This window comes from Aphis gossypii, chromosome 2 (assembly GCF_020184175.1).
Source record: "Aphis gossypii isolate Hap1 chromosome 2, ASM2018417v2, whole genome shotgun sequence".
NCBI lineage: Eukaryota > Metazoa > Arthropoda > Insecta > Hemiptera > Aphididae > Aphis > Aphis gossypii.
In genome coordinates this window covers 2,225,730-2,253,202 of record NC_065531.1, presented here as the reverse complement: position 1 = coordinate 2,253,202, position 27,473 = coordinate 2,225,730, and the positions used below count along the sequence as shown (strand labels likewise).

The 27,473-nt window shown below is 26.5% G+C and overlaps 2 protein-coding genes across 2 annotated transcripts in view; one reads left to right on the top strand and one right to left on the bottom strand.

Moving 5' to 3' along the window:
* Positions 1-4,823: 4,823 nt before the first annotated feature.
* Positions 4,824-10,422, top strand: LOC114123696 (AFG3-like protein 2). The gene is made up of 12 exons (XM_027986759.2): positions 4,824-5,075; positions 5,169-5,395; positions 6,338-6,472; positions 6,592-6,685; positions 6,762-7,063; positions 7,125-7,243; positions 7,349-7,624; positions 7,691-7,918; positions 8,115-8,341; positions 8,559-8,759; positions 8,834-9,028; positions 9,935-10,422. The coding sequence occupies exons 1-12, from the start codon at positions 4,989-4,991 to the stop codon at positions 10,136-10,138; spliced, it is 2,295 nt and encodes a 764-aa protein (XP_027842560.2). The 5' UTR covers positions 4,824-4,988; the 3' UTR covers positions 10,139-10,422.
* A 4,200-nt stretch (positions 10,423-14,622) lies between these two features.
* LOC114123679 (potassium voltage-gated channel protein Shaker) overlaps positions 14,623-27,473 on the bottom strand; it is a 106,123-nt gene continuing 93,272 nt past the window's right edge. The window contains 3 exon segments of the mRNA XM_027986739.2: positions 14,623-19,982; positions 21,185-21,406; positions 23,543-23,733. Of these exon segments, the coding sequence (XP_027842540.2) occupies positions 21,192-21,406; positions 23,543-23,733 (406 nt within the window). The 3' untranslated portion in view covers positions 14,623-19,982; positions 21,185-21,191.

Below are 27,473 nucleotides of genomic sequence, written 5' to 3'. Positions count from 1 at the left end.
TTAAATTAATTTTTAAATTTTAATACAGGTTGATTGGATTGGATTTTATAAAATAATTTTTCATAAAAATTAGAGATTACAATAATATTATAGTTCAATTTATTATATAACTACTTACTTTTTTTAAACTTAGTTAATTAAAAAAAATAAAATTTATTTTATTTGTTGCTAAATTTATAACAAATATTATTTATTTATATATTTATATAGGTATATTTTATAATAATATTATTTATTATTTAATTTAATATTTATATTTAATACTATTTTTACCTGTTTAATAGTACCTAATTTATTGTTAAATTTTACTTTCCATTTGAAACTAACTTTTGTTTTTAGCCATTTCATGAATTCAAATGGAAACTGAAAATATACCTAATAAGTAATTCTACAAATCACCAAAACTGACCAAATATTTTTAATTGTTAGAAATATAATTATTTATTATAAAATATACATATTATATGATAATTGTATAGGTACTTAATATTATAAAAATAGTCAATATAATATAGGTAATAACTAAATAATCTATTAAATATCTGATAAAAGTTCTTAAACATAATTTAAAAAAAATAAAATATAATTTATTATTCTAAATAGTATCAAAACCACCGTTATGCTACAATTAATACAATGTACAAAAACATAATAACTACTAACTAGTATAATACAACAACTTCACAATTTTTTTAAACTGCAGATTACTAAATTTTGTGACAATTTTCAATACTAAGTAGATAATATTACTAATGTTTTATACGATGGTAAACTATAACGATCCAAAAACAACTAATGTTTTCGATAAGGTTTTTATTTTAATCATTTAGCAGGACCTGTAAATTTGTAGCAAGTGTTTTTTGCTTGTTATGAATATATTTTTTTGTACAAACACAAACCGTTGTATCATTAATCATCATAGTATATAATTTCAAACTTCTTATTATAATAATATAAACGTTATGCATCCTACACATCTCATAAAAATGAAAAATTGCTGAATAAAACGTTATGATTATACATAATAATATATAATATATATTTATTGTATATGTGTGTTAATTTTCTATGTAATACAATTACTATTTTCAATGCACTTTATATGGGATTGTATACTTTTTTAGTTCAAGTTTAAAGCTCAAAATCAATAAACATTCAAATATAAATGTTAAAATAATATAATATTATGTAGGTAAGTAAGTATTGCAATTTATTATACTGTAATAGCGTATGCCATGAATTTATGCTTTCGAGTTTCACTTGCACGAGTACAACTTATTATTATTATTATTATTATTTCTTTCTAATGACATTTTCAAGGCGTCGTAATATAACAACTTTTTCAATGTTTTTAGATTTCATATATATTCACGTCAATTAATAACACATTATTAAAATTCGAGAAAACGGTGACATCGTGTCATGTCAAGTTTTCGTCGGTGATAGTAATATCATTAACTATTTCATAATAATACGAGTAAAAGTAATAAAACTATATGATAATATTATACGAAGATGGCGACACGACCGATCAACTGTAAACAATATTTTTGATATGCGTAAGTAAACAATATAGACTATAGATTATAGTTTATATTAATATGTATTATAAAAGATGATGGGTTCTGATCGTTGTTTACTCCAAATTTAAACTGCTTTTAATGCTGCAATGGCATTACATTGTTATCATTATATTAACATAATATTAAAGTACTAACACCTATAATGCACACTGCACATGTATACATGTATTGCGTAAAGTAATAATCATACCCGGTATTTTTTGATCTAAATACGACGAGTTATCATCAGCGTTCATAATATAAATAAGACAAAATAGGTACCTAATAGCTTAAAATTTAATAAAAATATGTACCTATCTATTTTATAAAAACCAAAATAAACGTAAAAGTCAAGTCCCAGCAGATATTGTTTGAAAATTATAACAACATAATTAATATCAATTCAAAAATATTGTATTTATTATTCTTCGAAATTCTAAAAAATCTAAATTTCAACAAATGTATATTATAATATTAAATGAAACAATGTACGTTACGTACGTGTAGGTAAGTATCGCATTTGTAAATCATCCAGTAAATGAAATAACGTGAAATTATTGATGATTGTCGACAAGTATATAACCTATTTGTTATGCGTCAGTTTGGTTAGAGTTTTTTTTTATCGTTTTATGTTTACACATTGTTTTATTACAGCATTAATCCTATAGATGCAAGCCAGCGGTTTTTTTAGCCAATACTATTATATTTTCTTACTCCCATGCACATCTTTTTCTCCGTCTTCCAGTGATCAACTTATTCACGAGCAGTTAATGATCATGCAATAGATTTTGTACTATGCCAGATTACCTATAAAAGCCTGATAATTTCAAGCAGTTATTATTTTAACATTTAGGTGTGTTATTAAATGTGACATTAAAAGCGGCCTACGAAGACTACGGCGATTGTTAACTAATGTAACCCATAACTCACGTGATAGAGGAGAGCTTATCCTTGGCGAGTATAATACCCGTATATCCCCCACCTAGCACTTGAAACGTGCATGATCCAGCTGGATTTGTGGAGGGTCGTATATAATTTAACGGGATTTAACGGGTTGACTCGCCGGCGTCCGACCGCAGCAGTTAAGGGTATCTATATTCGATTGTTTTTTTCATAATATATCTTCTATGTATCAACGAGTTTACCTTGAAGAGGTATCCTATACTGATAATATATATTATTATATTATTATTGTGTGTGGTGAGCGTGACGTAATAATATATATATTTTTTTTTATTGAACTTAAGCCCGGTGACTAAGGCCATTAGCTAAAAAAAAAAAATATTATTATAATATTTATATGCACAGACCACTGCAGCAAGAGAGAATTACATAGGTATATCGTTTAGGATTTAATTTTGAATATAATGGGATGTATAGTGATGCTTGCCTGATTTTAATCAAAGGTTGTTCATCAACAAATCAAATTCATAGTCGAAAATATCGTTTTTAAAAACAAAACAAAAAAAAAACATCAAATAGGTACATCAGGAACATTGATAGACATCTTATATTTATGAAATATTCGAGTTAACTAACTACAATGAGTTTAGGCATTGTATTATTATTTTCATGTCCATTTTGGACACTTATTTAAATCAAATACGAATTACCGGCAACACCGCTTTACTATACATTGTTCTATTTTACTATGAATTATCATAAATGTGTACTAACTATTATAATATATACATAATTATTATACCTAGTCGATATTGGAAAGCGTATAAGGGTGTTGTCGAGACACCGCAATGTTCCTATAAGGAATCATCAGAAAGACAGAAACAATCAAAATCGCACATCATAAATCATCTAAAACGTTATATCAACACATTTTTGGCTTCTTTGATCCACCACCTAGAACATCTCTAATGTGTATTTTTCCAGTCGAGACTCAATATATAAGTATATATCATTATTATACGAATCTCGGTACGCTATATACGAACTATAATTGATCTTATCTCCCAAATCATCGGACTTAGTCGAGTCATTATGGGCTGCGCCCTAACATCGCCGTTTGTATTTGAGTTTCAGATCAAAGTCTTAAATTTACTAATTTTTCAAACTATGTCCACTAATTTTACAAAGTATTATATAATTATATTTGATAAACAACTTATTAGTTATTAATTTACAAATTACTGTCTTTTCTTTGACTTTTTCTACCTTCAACATGAAACTTCTCAAATTCAAGATCGAGACCGTCAAAAGCATTCTCAAGATTTTTATTTAACCTAGTTCAAAAGCTTGAAGACACTACAATATGACGTATTTAATTTATGACTTATATGTTAAAAACTAAAAATTAATAGGTAAATATTTGATAAATATTTTAGATATAAAATAATATTTATAGCCCATATAATAAAATATTTTATAACATCCTTACATAATATTACATTGTTTGATTTCACAACTTTTTTTTATGTTTGTAATATACATTTTTCTAATCACCATAGATTAATATATCAAAATGTTTTTAAATATTATTTTATACTCAAAAATTCTTTATTAGATTTAATTTTTGATTATAATATATAGAAGTGCTTCCAATAGGGGAGGGGCTTCTTTTCAGAAAAATGTATTAACATAAATTCTTATTGTATATGTATAAATTGTATTTCTATTTTTTTACAAATAATAATAAAAAAAAAATTGATTTTTTAATATAATACACCTTGAAACATAAGCATGGTAAGCTTATGTTCAGTGCAGTTCTGCCTGTACAGCGTACTTACAATATACATATAATAATATATAAAGTTGTTATGTCGGTCGGATTAATAATAGAATTAATAATAGTTGATGACAGCACCTATCTTATTAGTAGTCTTGCTTCTTTCTTCTGTCTTCGACTCTAAGATTAAATAAATAACATTTTAATTTAATAATAGATAAAGAAACTATAATCTATTTAGAAAACTATTTTTATCACTCTGAATCTAAAAAGGTCGTATTTAAAATTTTTATTCAAATTAACTAATTATTTTTCTTTTATGTATCGGTTGGCAACTTAAAATGTTGTGTGAGTCTTATTCGATTTAATTTAACGAATTTTATCACTATTATTATTTCGATCTAGTACATAAATGAGTGAACGATGTCGAGGTGTTCGAAAATGCCCGGGAAGTGCAAGTCCTTTGACTGAGAAAAGCACGGTTGGCGGCACTGCTCGTTATCACAGACCATCGAACTATTCAACAATTCTGCTGTAAAGCAGATTGCAGAGACCGCTATGAATGGCAGGGTTAATTTTTGTCATCTGATAACACTCGTTTTCTGTAGTCTGTGAATAATTATGAGAAAAATAGAAAATGTTATTTAAAATTTATTCGTCTTTATATTTATGCAACATTATTATTTAAACGTTGACCGTTGTATGTATTTAAATTGTATTAATAGGTATCTAGTTATTTTGTAGACATGTCGCAGAGATTTTTTACCATATCGAAAAAGGTTGAGAGACTGTTGATGAATGGTATTCGTACGGGCCAATTAGACAATTTCGCAGTAAGTGGTCGAAATCGTAATAGTTTGGAATTTAAAATGAGACAAGTTTTGAAAATAAAGAATTCGATAATTTTTGGTTTGTTTGTTTTATAGTTAAACCGTCAATTGAGTCTTCTGAGCAGGCGTCAAGTATTACCTAGTTTAAATACAGTTCTCAAACAGTGGACAAATCTGTGTGAAAAACCACCTACAGGTTTTGAAAAGTATTTTGATAAAGACAAAAAATCCAAACAAGATGACAAAAAGTCTGAAAGACCTGCTAGCAAACCAACCTCTTTCGACTCTGCATTTAAAAAAAAGATCAATCGAATGTCACAAGGGTTAGTACGTTTTATCGTTATATCATGTACCTTAAATAAATACCCATCATTTCTATATTTAAAATAAAAAATGTTCTTAATTTGTGAATTTTTAGGTTAGTGATAGAGATATTCATCACTTATTGAATTGTGTGTATTTTTTATTTTTAAAAACATCTATTCTGAATAGTGATAACCAATTATCTTATTGTTTTTTTCTATATAGAGTTGTACACATTGATTTTTTTTTTTTTATCAACTTAAGTAGGTAATAACTTGAATTTTTTTCTAGTTTGATTTTACAACATTGTTGACATCGATAGCTTACAAAGTATATACCTATGATTGGATAGTTGTTATAATAATCCTTAAAATAAATCTTTTTAATAAAATTATTATATTATATCAATCAAAATAATATAAAATATTATATTATATTTTGTCATATAACATTATACCTTATGGGTAGAAATAATGACTTAATTGGTTTGTTTAGATTTTGCAATATGGTGCAATTTGTACTCTTATTGAAATGGTAATATGCCAACAATCATAGCCCAACAACTTTTATCATTAAGTCTTGTTACTTAATTATTAATGTTAATTTTTCACATATGTTTTAATAAAAGTTTAAAAAAATTACAATCAACAAATAATTAATACTTACAATGTATTACAGAAGTATTGTTAAAATTTATAATATTGTAAACTACCATATTAAGTGTAGATAATTAAAATTCTTCATGCTGAGTTAATAATTTTTATATACTAATTTGTATGTCTGATTTACATATGAAAACTGATTTAAATATTGAGTGTTAATATTTTGATGGTACCTAAATTTTAATATTTTAAAATATAATTTATTCCCTAATTTTTAAAAATAATATCTAAATTACTGTTATAACAATAGAAATGTTAAATGGTATTTGTAATTTTTATTTATCTATTTTTCTTTTTCAGATCTAGTTCTTCAGGTGATTCTGATAAAGAAAAATGGTTACTTTATGGTGTAGCTGGTGCAATAGGTTTAATCAGTCTTCTTGCATTTTATAATATGAGCTATAAAGAAATCACATGGAAAGATTTTGTCAATAAGTAAGTATTTAGTTACCACTATTAGTTTTGAATTATAATGATGATTTATTTTTATTTTACATCACAAGTAAAGTTAATTTTAAACACATATTTTTGATTCTTTCATTTTTTGTTTACAGTTATTTAAACCGACATGTGGTTGATAAATTAGAAGTTGTTAACAAGAAATGGGTTAGAATCAATCTACAGCCGGGATCTTCTATTGATGGAAATGTAAGATAACATTTTATTTAATGGTTATTAATGAATCCTATAATTCTTCACATTATGTTTATTATTATTTTTACAGGCAACTTTATGGTTTAACATTGGTAGTGTAGATTCTTTTGAGAGAAGTTTGGAAAATGCACAACTAGAACTAAATTTAGAGCCAGCCAATTTTATACCAGTAGTCTATAAAACTGAACTGGAAGCAAGCAGTTTCTCAGGGTTCCTTCCGACTATATTATTCATTGGATTTTTATTGTTTATGATGAGAAGGTCGGCTGAAATGATGACTGGCCGTGGTAGGCGAGGAGGTGGACTATTTGGAGGGGTAATGGAATCTACTGCTAAACTTGTAGATCCAAAAGATATTGACGTCCGTTTCAAGTAAATTATTATTAAATTATGTTCATAGTTTATATTTATTCAACTTAATTATTTAATTTAGGGATGTTGCTGGCTGTGAAGAAGCTAAAATAGAGATCATGGAGTTTGTTAACTTTTTGAAAAATCCACAACAATATTTGGATCTTGGAGCTAAAATTCCTAAAGGAGCAATGCTTACAGGTAAAATATTTCTTTATCTAGATTATTTTAACAAAACCACTTTGAATTTCTCATGTAATCAATGAATAATTTAATAATTTGTATGGTTTATTTCTATGCTTATAGGACCTCCGGGTACTGGTAAAACGTTACTCGCAAAAGCAACTGCTGGTGAAGCAGATGTTCCGTTTCTATCTGTTTCTGGTTCAGAGTTTTTGGAAATGTTTGTTGGTGTTGGACCATCAAGAGTCAGAGATATGTTCACTATGGCTCGAAAACATGCCCCATGTATATTATTTATTGATGAAATTGACGCAGTTGGTAAAAAAAGAGGAGGTCGTAATGTAGGTGGTCATTCTGAACAAGAAAATACTTTAAATCAACTGCTTGTAGAGATGGATGGTATACAATAATTATATAATAGTTTTTGGTATAACTGTATCTACTAATAATGTTTATATTTTTTAGGCTTCAATACAACTACTAACGTAGTAGTCTTAGCTGCTACCAATAGAGTAGATGTTTTGGATCAAGCATTAATGCGTCCTGGTCGTTTTGACCGACAGATTTATGTTCCAGCACCTGATATTAAAGGTCGTGCATCCATTTTTGGTGTGCACTTAAAACCATTAAAAACTAATTTGAATATTTTGGAGACTGCTAGAAAGTTAGCAGCTCGAACACCTGGTTTTACAGGTATTAATTATAAATGTTGTTATTTTTAAGTAAACTATTGTTAGTTTTTCATAAATATACATTATACCTACCTTATCCTATATGGTACATAATATAATAGAAAAATCTAGTCTTACACAGATGTTTTCTTAATCAAAAATTCTTAAAATATAAATTTATTCTGATGGTATTATTTTTTTGTTTTATTGTTTTATAGGAGCTGATATTGCTAATGTATGCAATGAAGCAGCTTTAATAGCTGCCAGAGAATTGGCTGCTAGTATTTCAATACAGCATTTTGAACAAGCCATTGAGAGGGTAGTAGCTGGTATGGAAAAGAAAAGTAGAGTTCTGCAAGCTGATGAGAAAAAAATAGTTGCTTATCATGAAGCTGGTCATGCTGTTTGTGGCTGGTTCTTACAATATGCAGATCCATTATTAAAAGTATTGTAAAAGGTTTATATATATATTTATTGGCATGTTACTCAGTTTTATTATCTTTGTCTGTCATTTACTTAAAATATGAAAGGATTTTATTTATAGTTATAATAACTTTTAAAAAATAAAGATGAAGATAGTTAAATATAATGTCATGTCAAGTATCAGATTTTTCAAGTTTTTATGATTTTAATATATTTATTATTTATTTTTCTATTATTAGGTTTCAATTATACCAAGAGGTAAAGGATTAGGTTATGCTCAATATTTACCCAAAGAGCAATATTTGTATTCAAAACGTCAGTTATTTGATAGAATGTGTATGACTCTTGGTGGTCGGGTATCTGAACAAGTGTTCTTTAATGAAATTACTACTGGTGCTCAGGACGATTTAAAAAAAGTCACTGAAAACGCATATGCACAGGTACTGTAACCATTGTTGTATTCAGAGAATTAAAAAAATTAACTACAATAATAACTTATTTATTTGAATTTTAGGTTGCACATTTTGGAATGAATGAGAAAGTTGGTAATGTTAGTTTTGATTTGCCTCAACCTGGAGAAATGACATTTGAGAAACCGTATTCCGAAACTACAGCCCATTTGATAGATTCAGAAGTAAAAATATTGGTTTCTAAAGCATATGATGATACTATGGAATTAGTTAAAAAACACAAGGACGATATTATAAAGGTAATAATAGATTAATATAATAGGTATACTTGGGAAATAGTTATGCACAAGTAGTAAATACACTTTAAGGTATAAATTGAGTTGTCTTTACTTTTTAGGTTATGAAAAATTATATAATTACATAATATTTTATTATAGAATAATAAAACATAGGTAACACTTAAGTAGTACAAATAAAAGTTAATAACTTTAAATAATAGGTATATTCAGAAAATAAGTATTATTGGGCAATAAAAAAAAGTAAAATATATTTAAAAAAATAAATAAATTATTGGAATGTTAAGCACAAATATTAAGCTATTTTTCTGTTTAGTAGTCACCTCTATTAACCTAACCTAGTTTTTGTATTGCTCTATCATAGAAAGATGCCACATGTGATGCAACCATGTGTTAACAGATTCTTTCAACTTGTCATTGTCATTGAAGTTTTGGCCACCAAGTTCTGATTTTGAGATGAAAATCACTAGCTGCCAGTTCTGAGCTATTTGTGTAGTGGGAGAGGGTGACCAAATTTTTCCCATGTTAAATCAACAAGAATTTAAAAACTAATAATACAGGAACTTACTCTCTGGATATATGTACCAGATTGTACCTCATATAAAACAACTTGATGTACATAATACAATTTAAAACTGTGTAAATCTATCATTTTTCATAGTAGTCTATATTCTTATTAATAAGTGATGAAGCTTAATTTCTCGTTTCAATATCTCATGAATTTGTTCATGTAATTGTATCATTAATCATTAATATGCTATTTACTAGAATGTTCCATTACACAAAATATTTTCTCAAGACATTAACTGTTAAACATTTAGTGAAATAAATTATAAACCATAATTCAACTTATCTATAATGAAGTTCTTAATAAGTATCTGTAAAAATTATTTTTCAATCATTCATTAGGTCGCCGAAAGATTGTTAAAACAAGAAGTGCTTAGCAGAGAAGATATGATTGAACTTTTGGGGCCCAGACCGTTCCAAGAAAAATCGACATATGAAGAGTTTGTTGAAGGAACAGGTTCAATGGACGAAGACACTACATTGCCAAAAGGACTCAAAGATTGGAATAAAAACAGCGAAAATAAAGAAGAAACGAAAAAGAAGTAGTTAATTATTTCTGTTGAATTTTAAATGTTACAATGCTAGTATGTAGTCTCAATAAATATGATTAAGAATAAGTTATACACATTGTTTTGAATAACGATTATTCCTTTCTCATATTTTATGTATGTTGCATTTGCTTGTAATCTATAACAACATTTTGTTTGTATGAATTTCACAACATCCTATTCGGTAATGTTAAATTCACATTAATGAAACTTGTATATTAGTTGGTTTATACCATATCATATTTAATGTACGTATTACAGAAAATATATTGGTATCCTAGACTTGGTTTTATTGCTTAATGTTCTGCGAACAATTAATGTTGACATTTAAATATATATTTATAAATCTATAAATATTTATTGTGTAAAACGTTTACAGTTTTCTGAATAAATTTTTTTAATTGGTTTTAGAGAAATTAATTTGACTCAAATTAGTGATGATTATTGAAGAGATATATAAAATGCAATTGTTATATTAATACGTTTCCACTCCTTGATTGTATAACCGATTAAATATATTATTTACAGATGGTCAGATCGCTTATATTATTACAGTGATAAAATATGAGGTTTAGATGTGATGTGTGTATAATGTGCTGTATATAACTTCTAATCGTCCCAAAAATTATTAAAATTATTTTATAAATATTGTTTGTTACACAATTTTAAATCATTTTAAAACATTTTTTTCACTTATAAAATAAGAATTTCGATCTCGTAGTTGATAATAGTTACAAATGATGACCAGAGAGTCTATTATACAAAAAGAACCTCTTAGATACCTTTTACCTACACTCAAATATTTTATTATTTATACAATTTAATTATAATAATGCTCTGAAAATTTTTCTACAAAATAAAAAAGGATGATCAAGTGGGTAACGCTCTGCTGTAGAGTATACGTATCGAGTAGATCATGGACATAGAAGGTCATTATAATGGGTGTGTTAAATTTGAATTTAATAGTAGGTATTATTTTATACGAAAAACGATTCTGAATGAAGATGATTGCCAGTCTAAGAGCTATGATATATAATATTTTCCATTGGGTATTGAAAAATGTTTTAATTTATGTTTTGATGAACTGTAATAAATCTTGTATAGAAAATGCCAATTTAAACAACAGACGTATGTGTAAAGTTTCTACGATTAGTAATTTTAAACTATAACAAAAATCTAATAGTATTTGATTGTAAATCGTTGTTTTATGCGTGAATTATCGATTTTGTAATAAATTTAAACTAAGGATAACATTTTTTTAATTGGCCTACGTACAAGTTCTTTTATAATTATTGTAAGCCAATCGTAAGATTTTACGGAAAATTTAGTAATGAATTTTTATCTCTATGCTACTTTTACAAAAATGTTTATAAATTCTTAACTACAAAATAATTTTCAACTATTCATGGTTTTGACGAATTGTTATCAATATTTGAAATCCAACTTCAAATAAAAAAAAACTAATTAAATACGAATACGAATATTTCAAATGCCTATAAATAGCCTTAAAATAAACGAAATAATTTGAAAATTAAATCATTTAAAGAAAATTCCAATCTATATAACTGGTGAAATTTTCAAGTATCTATGAGACTACGACTTATACTTTTTGATTTATAACATTTAATTAAAATCGTTAAAACGGGGTTAGGGTAGAGCAGGGAGTTTTTGATTTATTAGGTAAGTACCTACATTATTAGCATTTAAACAGCGAATACTTTGTTCTGAATCTTTTCGAATTGAAATGTATGTCGAGTGTTGTTGTTTATTGCAAAATTAAACTAGTATATTTTGAACTAAAAATCGCACGAGTGAGTTATAAATACATTTGAATGTGATTAAATTATGGATTTCAGATAAGTTAGGTACGTTTTATTATACCAATGAAAACAAAAAGCTTCATTTTTGGTACCTAACTAATAGGTGATAGTTGAACTTTAGTTTGGTGTTAATTGCCTAATATACTACCTATAAGGCTATAAACCTAAATCATTCATTAAAGAGTAGGTACCTAACGTGGTTGGATAATGTTTGATACTTAATAAATAAAAATAAAGAGTTTTATGTTTTAAAACATGAGATAAGTTGAAGTATTGACATTTGTTGATATATTTTAGATTAGTTTAGTGAAAGGTCATATAAACTATAAAGTTTACTATTCGTTATTAATATCAATTAAGTACTTTTGAAGAAATATACAATACACCAATGATATATGGATTTGAATAGATTTTTGCGTCGTCAGCTATGGCAAATTGATATCTATATAGATTGATTATATTTTTTTTTAAATTAGTGATGAAAAATACAGTCATCATTATAAATAAATATTATATAAGGAGAGAGAAAGGTGGTCATTCTGTGAACTCCAGAAGTTATATGATATATAAACTAATTGATATTTGTTATACAATTTTTATACATGATTTGCTGGGTCCGCTGTGATGAAAATGAGTTAAATCATATAGTAGTAGAAGATTGCGGCAAAGCCTATTTTATAAAGTTTTATCTATTGTTAAAATGATGTCAGCAGTATATCTGTATGTTTTATTTCTAAGATCTCCGCGAAATGTAGACAAAAAACATAATTCATTGAATAATATTGTCAGGTATTGAAGATGTTTTGACCTCATTAGAGTAAAATCACCTACGAAAATATGATATTTTTGAGGTTGACGTATTAATTAATTTTTCTAAATATATTTTTTTAAATAACTATTGAATATCCGTTTAAATCAATCAGTATTTTTTTCTTAAGTCTAATATACAGTGAAATTGAAGTGATTATGAAATTGTTTTGAGACAATATTTAAAGTTTAGACAAATAGTAATACCCTAAAAAAATTTTTCTACATTTTGTACTGGTCGATTTTATTCTAAAAAGATAGATTACTTTAGATTACCTACTTTAAAACCATTAAAGTATAAAAAAAAATCCGATTTGCGTTTTATAATTATCGTGTTTGGACCTGATAGAGAAAGCAAATAGTTTAAAATCATCCACATGAATTGGTAGGTGCTTCAAACTATAATAATATGTGATTACAAATTAACAAAGACTACATACTATTATGATAACAATTATTGTCCAACAATAAACTTAAAAAATAATTATTTTCAAATGTTATAAACGAAATTGGTTCAATTGGTTGCTTATATTTATACTCGTATATACTATTCTACTTAAGATATACGAATTGGTTTAAAATTCCAAAAACCTAATAACCGACTCATGTCGCATTATTCCCGACGCGTGACTTAATCCTTGAAAGAAAAATCTATCAATTAAAAAAAAAACTTAGAAACACATAACATTTTATTATTTACGACTTTAGGAAATATTTAGGATCTGGAAACATTGTATTATGATATGTAACTTATAGCTGCAACAAATATTATAACAGGACATCAGGTAGATAGGTAGGTATCTACTAATACGGGTATTTGAATTGATATTAGGTAAATAAAACGATTGACGTCGTCATCGTTATAAAAACACACACTCTAATAATTTTTAGTTATTAATAAAAACACTTTTATTCAAACGAACATTTGCATTTTACAAAAAAAAAATCAAAACAATTTTTAGCATTATATATTTAATGTTTTTTTTTTTAAATTTTTTAGTTTTTTTTTCAAATTTTTATTATTATGTAACAATAACATGCTGATTTCATTTTCAATCAATATACAACGATCATTTTACAAATAATTGTTTGATATAGGTACTAAATTAAATTTATTACATCCACTAAATAGATATAGAATATATTTATTTATATATATATATACATTGTACATACACATAATATTTAATATGTATGTATATAAATATATAAATAATTATATAATATCTACTAAATAATACATATTAATATAATACGATTATTGGATTACAATAAAAAAAAACAAATTGAAACAAAAACAAATTTCATATAAACGATTTAATTATTTATTTACAGAACAAATCTAGGAATGTATGTATATATGCAAATATATATATATATAATATGTTTAATAATAAAAATAATAATAATAATAATTATTATGTATGTTATATTTACCTATATAATATACAATATAAATAATAATAATCTCGTCGATATTAGTTTTTATGTTTTATTATTGATTTTTCGTTTTTATATTATTAGGTATAATATTAATTTCATTCATTTAGTTTTTACTGAACGTTTTCATTATTAATTATTATTATTATTATTGCTATTATTATCGTCATCGGCATTATATTATTATTTCGTTTCGTTCTTGTCATAATGTTCGACGTGCGGATGAAATGCATTTTTAATAGTTCAACAACGATCTACGCGTCGAAAACTGCAGTGCTCTGTATTATGTGTATGCAGGTATCCATCAGTATAGTAAGTAATTTAATAATAATATAATATTTACGTAATAATTTAAGAGAAAAATAGTCTCGGACGATTGGCGAACGCCCCCAAAAATGTCAGATAACAACAGTTGTATTATTAGTAATAGAAATAATAATAATAATAATAAATAACTACAACAATAATAAAGATGATAGGATAAAAAATAATTATTATTATTGTATAAATATTTAACGCATATTGATATAATAATACGAATCTATTCTATACTATATAAATAGGAAGAACGTATGAATGAAACGAGTAAAACGTACGAGCGTCTCGCGGCTGTTATATATTCGTTTTGGCCTAATAGCAATACATTTTAATAATTATAGAGATTTTTTCCCTTCGAAAACTTGAGATGTGACTATGATATTAAAATCTAATACAATATTCGGTTTTGGATCGATTAAACGTAGGCAGGTAAATAATATTATTATTTATAACAATGTAATTGTTAAATGAGAACACGCGGTCACGCGACCGAATTAATTTTTCAGATTTCCGATTGCGCTGTAATGACAATGCTGTTATAGCGCCATAGCGGGAAAGTATCTATCATAAAAATTATTATTATTATTATATGCGTACAACGCGTGTGGACTTATGGTTTAAGAACACAAATTTGGGGACAGATATTATTATTATAATATAATATAGTCTAAAAACTTCTTAAAAGTAAAAAATCAAAAAAATTGAATAAATTGATTGAAAAAAAAATTAGAGTATAACTATTATTGCTTTTTCCCACGAAAAACAATAAATATAATATCAATTTATCAAAGAAATGTGATATTGTGTTTTAACAATATTATATTATATTTTATATAAATTATATGGTTTTTCAATTGAAATATTTTAAAACCCGCGAAGCGTACCTATACGTGCGCATCATATTATGTATGATGACTGCACGACTCGCATTTTGCACCGATTAATCGTTTCAAAATACACATTAAGATTGTCGATAATAATTATTATGAAATTGTATTTGGAAAATCATTCTTCTTTGAAATAATATTATGTTTAAATTGCATTTTAGTATTACGTATTTATTTAATTTTTTACAACGTGTGAAGGTGTACGTGTTAGACGTGTTTAACATTAATATTATTATATTTTTTTTTTGCATATAATATATATTTCTTACTCCCTTAGAATATAATATTAAGACAACTATTCAAAACAACGATAAAGAAGTGCAGTAAAAAAGCTTTTATTTTCGCATAAAATCCGCATTGCGCGCGATAGCCGAATGATACGAGTGTAGACATAGGTTTATCAAAAAAGAAAAAAAAACAGGTTCTCGGCTGCGGTTTTAGTTCGCGATTAAAAAAAAAAAAAACGACAAACCGTTTTTGAGAAAAAAGTTTTTCTGTCTTATTCTCGTTATTTAAATAATAATAACAATAATAATAATAATAAAAAAAACAAAAATCATTCTAATCTCTATTATAATATAATATTATATTAACAATAATATTAATTGTGCAGCCTTTTTTTTCCAATCCGTTGCAATTGACAAGTTTATTAAATAATAACATGCTCTGGTTGATTGTAATAAGAAAGTTGAATATTATTATTATTACTATTATTATTATTATTATAATCATTGTACACACATATTATATAATAATAAATAGAAATTGCACAATGTTTTACAAACAATTTAACGTATAGGTCGAATTAAACAATAACAATAATAATAATAGTTATTTATTCGTCCAACGATATTAGTAATAATAATAATAATATCATAACAATAATAATATAATTTTAATAATAAATTATTAATGAATACATCGGTAAAGAAAACGTTAATACCTATTATACAAATACCAGTACAAAAATTGCAAGTGTTACTCAGTATCATTATTATTATCGTTATTTATATAGGTTTATAAAAAAAGCTTAAATCATCCACACCATAGGCAACCTATGTAAGGTATGTAATAATAAACCGTTCGCGTCGCGTGGAGGCGTATGCCTTAATTTATTTCCTGTTAGATAGGTACCTACGACCTACCGTTCGAAAAACAAGAAATTAATAGTTAATCGCATAACAAAATACAATCATTAGCTATAAGCAGAGGTAGGTACTATCGTGAAGCTGAATTTAGTGAGTTTTAAATGATGTAATAGTAATACAGGATACACGTAAGTAGATATATTAATGAAGGGCGTTTTCACAATAATTGTGTTTTTTTGGGGGGATGGGCTTTAGAAGAACACATATTAAGTTCAAAAACTTCCTGTTTTGGATACATAAAAGTAAACTTTTTATTTTATATTTTTTTAGAATTTTAAGATAGTTTAGGTTAATTAATTTTTATTCAGTATATTTATTTATTAGTTGAGTTTACAGTATTTTTAGTGAATCAAAATATTATCTCGAAAAATGTTATTAAAATTAATTCAATATTCATAATTCAACAGCCATATAAAATAGTAGATATTTAACATCATAGTATCAGCTTTATGTCATTGTATGTTTAAAGAATAAATAATACCTACAACTCCGAGATGACGTTGGTCGTCGATAAATAAAACCACTGCTAATACATTTTTAATCGACATAGAATTATTAATTAATTTACTGAAGTATTAAAATAATTATTTAATTGATTTTTTGTAATAAAAAAAAAATTGTGGTCGTTATTAAGGTCAAGACTTTTTTTAATATTTTTAAAAAAAATGTTAGGATATTTTTATCTTATTATTTATACCTGATAGATATTATTGGCACTCTCCTACTCGACTATCGCCTAAATTTGAAAAAAAAACGTAACAATATCTAAATCAATTATTTTTAGTAGATATTTAATGAAAATTAGTAATTTATATTTTAAAATATTTACATAAATTGGTAGGTTATTACTATTATTTGTATTAAATAACGTAGAAATTACAATATTTTTTTTTTCTTACAAAATTTAGTTTTGTAAATTTTACAGTCGTGGATTTCTAATAAAGTAGGTAATAATTTCTTAAAACCATAATTAAAATGTCTCTAAGTTAGATAGAAATAAGTAATTTATGGGGAAAAACACTGCGATTTATACATCCGCAATGACGACCATTAATATTATAATTATAATCATATTATTATCACGTAAAAACGTGTTGAAACATTTGTATCAAAATTCGTTTCCGGAACGCAAAAATAAACTGTTGTTATTGTTTTGGTATGCGCATTTTCATTTCCATTCTATCGTCGTTTGATTAGATATTGAAGTTTGTTTTTAAACTAATTAATTATAGTTTTATAAGTCTGACGTCGACCTATCATGGATCAATAACAAAACAAAAGAAGTTAATAAAAAATTCCAATAAAAGCATGAAAAGTGTTGTAAGAAATTACAAAATTATAATCATAATAATTACGATCATTTGAAAAATTCTAACTCAATAACACTGTGTCTTCATAATAATTAACTACCAATTTGTTATATGTGAATGCGAATGAAAGTATGTATGCCGATTAATAGGTCATATCGGAAAAAATGGGATTAGGGTTTAGATTTAGTATTATAGGTGTAGTGTTGCATAATATGGTATATATATTTTATTATTATTATTACGATGACGATGATAATGATTGATTGTGAATCCTTTTGACCGATACAAGGAAAAAATAAATGCAATAACGTTTGGTGTGGTATTTAATACCATTAATGTTTCCGACGGACTGTATCGAATTACCCTGTAATCCATTTTTTTCTCAGACGAAATGCACCGAAAAAAAAATTATTGACGGTAGAGTGATTATAATTTAGAATTAAAAGTTTTAAAAACGAAAAAAAACCCAAAGCACGGTTAATATTACTACGTCATATTATAAACGTATATAACAGGCATTAAAATTGTAAACTATGTCTGTATACAATAACTGTTAAAGTCGTATTATTATATTATAGTATTGCAATTATAAATATTATTATCATAAAAACTAAAACGACAAACGGACGATGATATAAAATCAGTTGAAAAGGTGGTCGTTTCGGCGGCCTAAATCGATGTGAGTTTTCATAAAATATATTATTTTATTGTTGTCGTAACAACGATCAAGTATTGTAGGATGTTTTTAAATAATATTATTTTGACGTTTTGTTGCTGAACGTTTTTGACAAATGACAGGTGAAATGTTATTATACACGATTGCATGGTAAACGTGGTAAAAGTGTATTACCTACCAGCTACCTACGTGCTATGTTGTAAGAACGGAGAATAATTTATTATATTATTATTATTATTTATTGACTTAAAGTTATCGATTATGAAATACGTGTCCATCGAAAACGGCGGTCAACCTTAATTATGAGTTGTATTATTTCATAAATAAAGATTATCTACCATCGAAACGATAATAATAATAATAATAATATTAATATTAATAATTATTGTATTATTCATACACATATCTATCCATAAAAGAGTCCTACTGATTTTGGTTCACATAGTGTGTGATTCATATTCATCGTAGAGGCGTGAATCGATAGACAAAATAATAATATGAAAATATTACTATGTACTTGTCGCGTTCGTTTCAAATCTCACAACTTTACGGAAGTAAAACAATTTTGATTCACCAAAATCTGTATTTTTATAATATGGGGTTTATGTTATTTCGTGTTATTACATCAATGTGTACAATGGGGACAATGTTGACGTTGATTAAAAATTAATATAAAATCAAAAAGATTTATAATTAATATAATAATATTATGACTTCGTTATTATTACTGTTATTATTATTATTATTTTTATTATTATTGTTATTATTCTAACGCGGAAGACTCGCGACTAATAATTTATTACATAGATAATAGAGACTATTACAGGCGATCAAAAATATCATAATAAGATTGTTGCGAGAATTTATAATCGGTACAGATTTTACATTATAAAAAAGGAAAAAATCGTATTTAAAAAATTGTAAAAGCTTTCGCATCTCCAACGCGTTATGTTTTCATATAGTTTTCGTATCAGTATCGGCGGTGGCTTATAAGATAAAAAATAAATAAATAAAATACGTATTAGAAATATTGTTTTTTTTTTTTAATCCAGTCAAATAAGGCTTATTGGTATATAGGTATAGTATATATATAATATAATAATATATAGTATTAAAACCCGTACAATTTTAAATAAAACAATTTGAGACGATCCGTTTACTATATTTTTTCCTCACGGCTCTGGATAATTATAATTGTGGTATTATGCATTATATATAATTATATTGGCTCATTAGGTTTATTATTAGAAAATTATCCCCTCAAAAGAGTGAGATTCTGAGTACAATTTTTATTATCGTTATTAATATTCGCTTAAAAAAATATTATAAATAAACTTGTCGGAGGTAACTTAACGAAGGAAACATCTTAGCTATCACAGCACAGCACCTTTTAGGCGTTTGGAGACCTGGACGGCCGCCGGATTGCAATTTGAATACTAGAATTATAAACAATACATAGTATAAATTAAATCATTATAATTATACAATAACCGTTATCAATAAACAAATATAAATATTTATTGTTACAAAACTACAAATAGGCACCTATCGGTTTAGTTATTCACAACTCATTTTTTTCATTTTGACATATAGTTACGAATCCATAATCGAATGATATCACAAGCATGCTAACATGATATAAAAATGATCTTCTTTTTTCGTTTAGAAGTATCGATAGTTATATATTTACTCACACGTAAAAGAAGTAATTACTTTATGTAAGTACAAGCACTTGTTTAAATGATTATACGCGTGAGACCAAATTTGTAAACACTATTAATCCCTATTTATAGTTTAACTATGTATTTAATTTAGATTACTTTGAACAGTTTGAACACGATACACGTGTTATAATTTATAAAATATAAACAATTAAAAACAACAGAAAATCATACATTTTACACGCAATCACGATTGTAGCTGATATTTGAAAAAATACGATTTTCCCAGCCTAAAACGTTTTGGAACATTTCTAAAGCCTTTCCAATTTATGTTTTTATTTTGACTGACGTGTAAAAACTAATGAAAATATATTTATTAATTTAAATTATACCTATAAATTTCCGGTGATGCAAAAGTTTTAATTGGTTTCTAAAACAAAAGTTACCAAGTCGTTGGATACAACTTTAGATATAGCTGGTACCGATACGGTATTACACGATTGGCGTGTTTCACGATAGCTATTCATAGAAGTGCAATGTAGAATATTGCAGCAATAACATTTAGAGTATTGTAATATTGTAATAATAAAGGCGTTGTGTGGTGTGTTTGATAAAAATAAACGGACTTCGAAATGCCTCCAAATAACTTAACAATAAAAGGTTCCTGAATAAATAGTATATTATTATTATTCAATGCCACACATCGTGATTTACGAAAATTTAGAATTTCATGTTAACGAATTTACAATAAGTATAATACGTCTTTACGTAGGTTATATTATATAAATGTGCATATTAGCTTACGCTTAGGTGTTGCGAATCGGTAAATATGTATAGATCCTGGCTAGATTTTCCAAAAATTGTTGGAATTGAAAGTAATCTCAAATAAATTAGGTACTTTAAAATCTATGAAAACATATTAATATACTCCATACGGTTCAGTGCTATAAAGGATTGCATAGCAGCTAATACCGCACCTGCTAGTCAGACGTCAGTTTCGACACTGAACCTCTTGATGCTGTTGTTGTTGAGCCTGACCACGGTGGCACAGCTGTTGAACTTTTTGGGTTGCTGCGGCGGCGGCAACGACAGAGGTGGTTCGTCCAGCTCCGCGTCCAGCAGACAATTGTCGGCCGACTCCAAGTCCATCAGATCCGACGTCGAGTCACCACCCGACGGATATTTCACCATGTGTTGACCTGCGGCGGACGCGAAACGCAAACGTTATACACAAAAGGAATAACAACAACGGTAAAAAAAAAATTAGCACGAAAACCTTGGTGCACATCACATTTGCATATGGGTAATATTATAATAAATTATACGAGGAGCATTAATTATCAAGTTTTTTTTTTGGATTAAAGATGTGCGAAATTTCAATGACTTCCTGTAGCTCCCATTAATGCATACATGTACTACAGACTAGGGTGACCCGTTTTTGTCTGATTTTGCGAACAGTTCAGCTATTAATTTGTTTTCGATTTGTAATGAGAAAAGTTTGTTTTTGTATTTTCTATAGTCAATGCTATGGTCACTCGGGTATCGAATATCATAAAATCTATATAATACTATACTATGTATAGTGTATACCTACTCCTACAAAATAGTATTCTGAAATAATAATTAAGACGTTTAAACGTTATGTTATTACATAATAATAAAAGTTGGTACAATGCATTTATATTTTATATTTTATTTTTTATTCGGACAGAAGAAAATTATTGAGCAATGTATTCTTTATACAATGGTTTATTACTCAGGTCACCCTACTCTTAATTTAATTATACACACTTAAATAGCTAATTACTATATTAAAATACCGATTCGATATTCAATTGGCTTACCTATTGCATTTTAAATTAAAATGGCACTACTTAAAACAAAAAAAATCACTACGATAAAAAAAAAAATTGATTTTTATTGCAAAAACGTAGTGTTACAATTATTATCATAGAATTTAAAAAATGTCCATGTACCCAAGTATGTATATACATAAAAAAACACAAATAAAAAATAACAAAAAACAAAAATTGATCGAGAAAATGTGTATATGGGTACATGGTAAGTTAAACGGTCTGTTATAACAATAACAACATCAACGACGATAACAGCAATAGTAATAATAATAAAACTAATGGTTGTAGGTAATAAATAATAAGCAAACATACAGTGTGTGAATGTAATATGTGTATATATCTATATTATATACCAGGGGTGGCCAGTGAGAAGAGACTCGCGATCCACCAAATGAATTAATAAATACAGAAAAGCCAAAATTTAAAAAAAAAAGGTCATATTATTTATATAATACATAAAAATTCATATTAAAAAATGTGTTTGTAAAAATGTTACGATAATATGTGAGACGCGGTTTGGCCACCCCTGTTATATACATACCAGTAACCTTCAACCATTTTTGACTCACGACTGATTAAATTGATAATGATCTCGCGACCAATGTTCGGAATCACTTGTATATTATAATATAGTACTATAAAAGTTATATAATAATATAATAAATCGTATATACTATATAACAAACTATTTTTTAATAATTTAAGTTTTATTTTTTTAATTATTATTTTATGATAAATGTTGTTGCAATTGAATTAAGTTATTTTTATGTTGAAGTTTAACAACAACAAAAAAAAAACATAAATTTTCTTTTAGATTTAAAGTTTTAAATGTATACGACTAGGTTACTAAATATAGCACCCACCAATGGCACCATGTTTTTAGGTTTAATTAGATAAAAGGTTATGAATAAAGGAATATAGCCGTAGCATTAAAAAAGGTTAAATGATATAACAAATCTAAGTATTTAAAAAATATGTGATCTTTATACTAAAACTAACTAGGCACCTTAGGTAGGTACCCTAAATATTCTGAAAATTAGATTTTGAATAATTAGTTATTAATATTAAAAATGGGGGTGAACTCGTGAACATATTATACATAGATAGTTTGACTAGAATTATAGATTAGAATTTAGAATGCACTTGAATAAATAAAAAAAATCATATCCTTGAACTGTATAAAGATTAGTTTTATTTAATTTATTCGTTTTTTAAACTAAGCAACTTCTTCATACTAATATTATATTTGCATCCTTAAATTTGTTTTGAATCAATCGTGAGTCACTGGTTGAAGACAATCACTGTACGTTCTGTATTATTATAAAAAACTTAGACCGTATATAATAATATATATTTATGTATAGAATCAGTGGGTATATGTACGCGTATAATATTATATCGTTCGCGAACGTCGATCGCGCCGTGGCTCGGGCGACGGCGACGGCGCGTCGATTGACAGCTCTCGCCTCGGATACCCACCTAAAGTACCGGGAAGATAAGGGCAGCTGGTGACGTGGTTGAAGTTCTGCGATTGCATGTCTTCTTGGTCAGTCTCTCTGTGATAGAAATAGTTGAAGTTGGACACGATGACGGGCACGGGCAGTGCGATTGTGAGCACGCCGGCAATCGCGCACAGTGAACCGACAATTTTCCCCCACACGCCCACTGGTCTGAAACACATTCGAATATGTCACATGTCGACGTGTTCCGGCGAGCGTACAACAATATAATAATATTACAATGTATGGTATAATGACTAGCGGAGGATTTCGTGGTGGTGGTATTTTTTTTATGGTTGTTTTTTGTACAATCAATTTTATCATTTTTAATAATAATAAAATATGAAAATTAGAAAAAAACCAAACGGAAAAACGAACAAAAATTTATAAAAGCGCAGGTGTAAACACTAGACAAATTTTCAAAATATCTAAATCGTATGTATATTTTGTATATGTATTATACATATAAAATATACATACGAATTAACATGCTTTTTATGAAACACACGCATAATATAAAATATAATATAATTTAATATAATACTGTGTAATATTTGTCTGTATAATTTACTGAACAGTAAGTTTATACACATAAACACATAAATACGTAGGGTGGTCCATTTAATTGGTGGACACGCTTGGACGAGCGAATTGAAATGGCGAGGGGTATCTACTCCATGAAAGGTTTGGTTCATAATACGTCAATCGTCAATATGCGTCAATGATCATCATTAATAATAATAAAAATAACACATCGAAATAATAAATTACAAATAAATAAAAAAGGCTGTGGGCTCGCTATTATCTATTAAAACAGTAGTTGCGCGTTGTAAATTGTATAACAGTCCCAATATGTTGTTATTTTTGTACATATAATCAAATATATTTACATTTATTGTTTTATATATCTGAATTCACTAATGATAATACATATTAATATAGGCAGTATAAATTATAAAATAAAATTATTACGTTTACAAAATTATTTTTATTTAAATTCATAAAATACTTCAAAAATTGTCTAAACCATAAATAAAATCATTTTAGATTAATAAGAAGAATACCCATGACCATCGATAAGATAAAATTCAAATATAAGTAAAAAAATAAAATTGCAAAAGTGTTATATTTTTACAACAGCGCGCCCGCTTAAAGGTTAAAAAAAGTATACAGTTATGAAATAAAACCGACAGGTTGTCGTTAAATATATATATATATATATATAAATACATGTTTTAAAACATTTCAGTTAAAAGTAATTTTTTCCGTTGAAATAAAACAAAAAATACTAAGGAATAAAATTAGTGTTGTAAGTCGAAACTCTATATCTTAAATTTCTAGTTTAACAAATGATCGATTTAATAGAATATAATGATTGTTCTATAATATCCGTTTCGATGTCTCACCAATTTCTGGATAACCCGATAAATGTATTATATATGAGTATGTGTATAGATACTGATTGAGAAAATTTTTTGTTTTTGTTTGGAATAAACGATAATATTATTGCACTCAAAAGATTGTACATTATGTTATATTCATATGGAAAAGTGAAAATGTGAAACCAAAACAACAAAAAGTCATCACAATGATGCACACGCGTTGTTAGTTCTATTATTTATATTTCAAACATGATACTATACAGGACGATTCTATGATTATAAAACACTCAGAATACTCCAGGACGTTTCTTGATCAGGTAACTTAAATTAACTCTTTGGATATTTAGATTAGGTTAAATATGTACTTTTAGTTTTTTTAATTGTTCGAAGTGATTTTTAATTTATCTAGGAAGTTGATCGATATATAAACTACAAGAAAATTATTTTAAAAGTAAAATATAATTATAATATATATATATATGTATATATTATAAAATGAGTGAATCTTTTATTGAACAACACTAATTATCGATATAGATTTGGACGAGTATTTAATGTTTTGATAAGCGGAGTAGTAAAACAACATTTTACTTACCACTCCACTCTGCTCAAAAAACTTTAAACATTTATACTCATTAAGTCATAAATTACTTATCCAAATTTAAATTACTATGTATCAAAATACTTCAAAAAATATTTAGTTTATGAAATTAAAAATATATTTTGTCATTCAAAATTATAAAGAAACTTTAAATACAACGATAAAAATATAATTTTTTTTTTTAAAAAAAACGTTGTTTTATTTGTAATGGAAATTATGTAAAAAATGTCAAAATTTTGACTATTAATCGATAAAATAATTTCCCTATATAATTATATAATAGTTAATATCAATTTAAAATTAGAGTTGTTTAATCTATTTTGGCGTTTTAATTTTATTTTCTCAGAGAAAGCATTTTTCAATAGATAAGTACGATACATACCCTTAAACCCTTTCATTCCCACTATTTACAAATTATGCAATTGGTTAGATTGGGTTATTAAAGAACATTGAGTGATCTACAATAATAATATAATCGACCTGTAATACACTATAAATATAAGCACACCATGGGAGTAATATTATGTGCTGTATCATAATTCACCACGTGAGAAGCATTTGCACAATCGATACAAGAAAGCCAAAAATATGAACGGGTGTCCGAGCTCAAAAAAATGGGGATATGAATTATCTCGTGTTCCAGGACTTATAACAATAAAAAGACGGATTGTCAAAAACAAACACACGCACACACACACACACACATACACACACACCACTAGAATTGAATCCTTCGTGTGATTTTTATAAAACGATTTCAAAAGCATAACCGTTTTATTAATTACATAGTTAACATATGTATATAATATTAATATTATATATTTATATAAACTATGCAAACACAATGATAGTGTATAATAAACACTTATCGTTACACTGATATAGTTGATATATTACTTATAATATAATGATGATATTTATAAAACCATGCAATTACGCTAAATATAATACAAACGACTACACTACACTTACGTCAACAATACGAATTTCAAAAGTAAAACATGCATACACAAACGACTACGAAAATGATATATTTAGGCCAACAGATTAATCTTTGTTAGTAGGTAAGTGTAATAATATATTATGTGGTTGATGAGTTTTGTTAAATCTGCAATATGCAACTACAACACTGCACTTCGTGCTGCTAGAACTATGTTATGTATAACTTCGTATATGTAGTTATTAAAAATTGACTTATAGTCAAGTAATGATTTATATATAGTTTTGTCAAGGCTATTATATGTGTATATGGTAACTATATGTGTTAGTGAACTGCTGCTGTTTTATACTGTCTATAAGTCTACCTATAACAGGTGATACCTCTAATTGACGGAAAAAAAAATAATGAAAAAAGTAAAACATAATATTGTATACAAATTACAAAGTATATGTAACATGGTAAATAAAACTGTCTAAACACTCTCTAAACGTTTAAGTGAATTATAATATTAAGTAATTATTTTTAAGGAGCAAAAAAACAATGGCAAAAACACAAAACAAAAAAAATAATAAAAATAATTTAAAGGTATAAAAATAAAAAATAAACTATAATGTTTTCATTAAGTAGGTGTATTAATATTATAAAAATAGTAATAATACTTTCTTCGATCTATCTAAACTGAAATCCTCTATCGATATAATATAATTAATCTAAAACATTCTAATCGCGATTGGAGAACTGCAATCGAAACTAAATTGTGGCATAATAGTATAACACTATAAAATGTCTTAATATATTTTACTAAATATGATGTGCTCGAGATTCATGATTATTATGATGATGATGATGGTGACATTATTATACAGATTTGGGAATGTTGGCAAACCCTAATGGAGCGTACAGTGACAAGACGACTATAATATGTAATAACAATATTGTTTAAGACGAATATAGAATTTTATTGTTCTAACATACTCAGTATTTGATG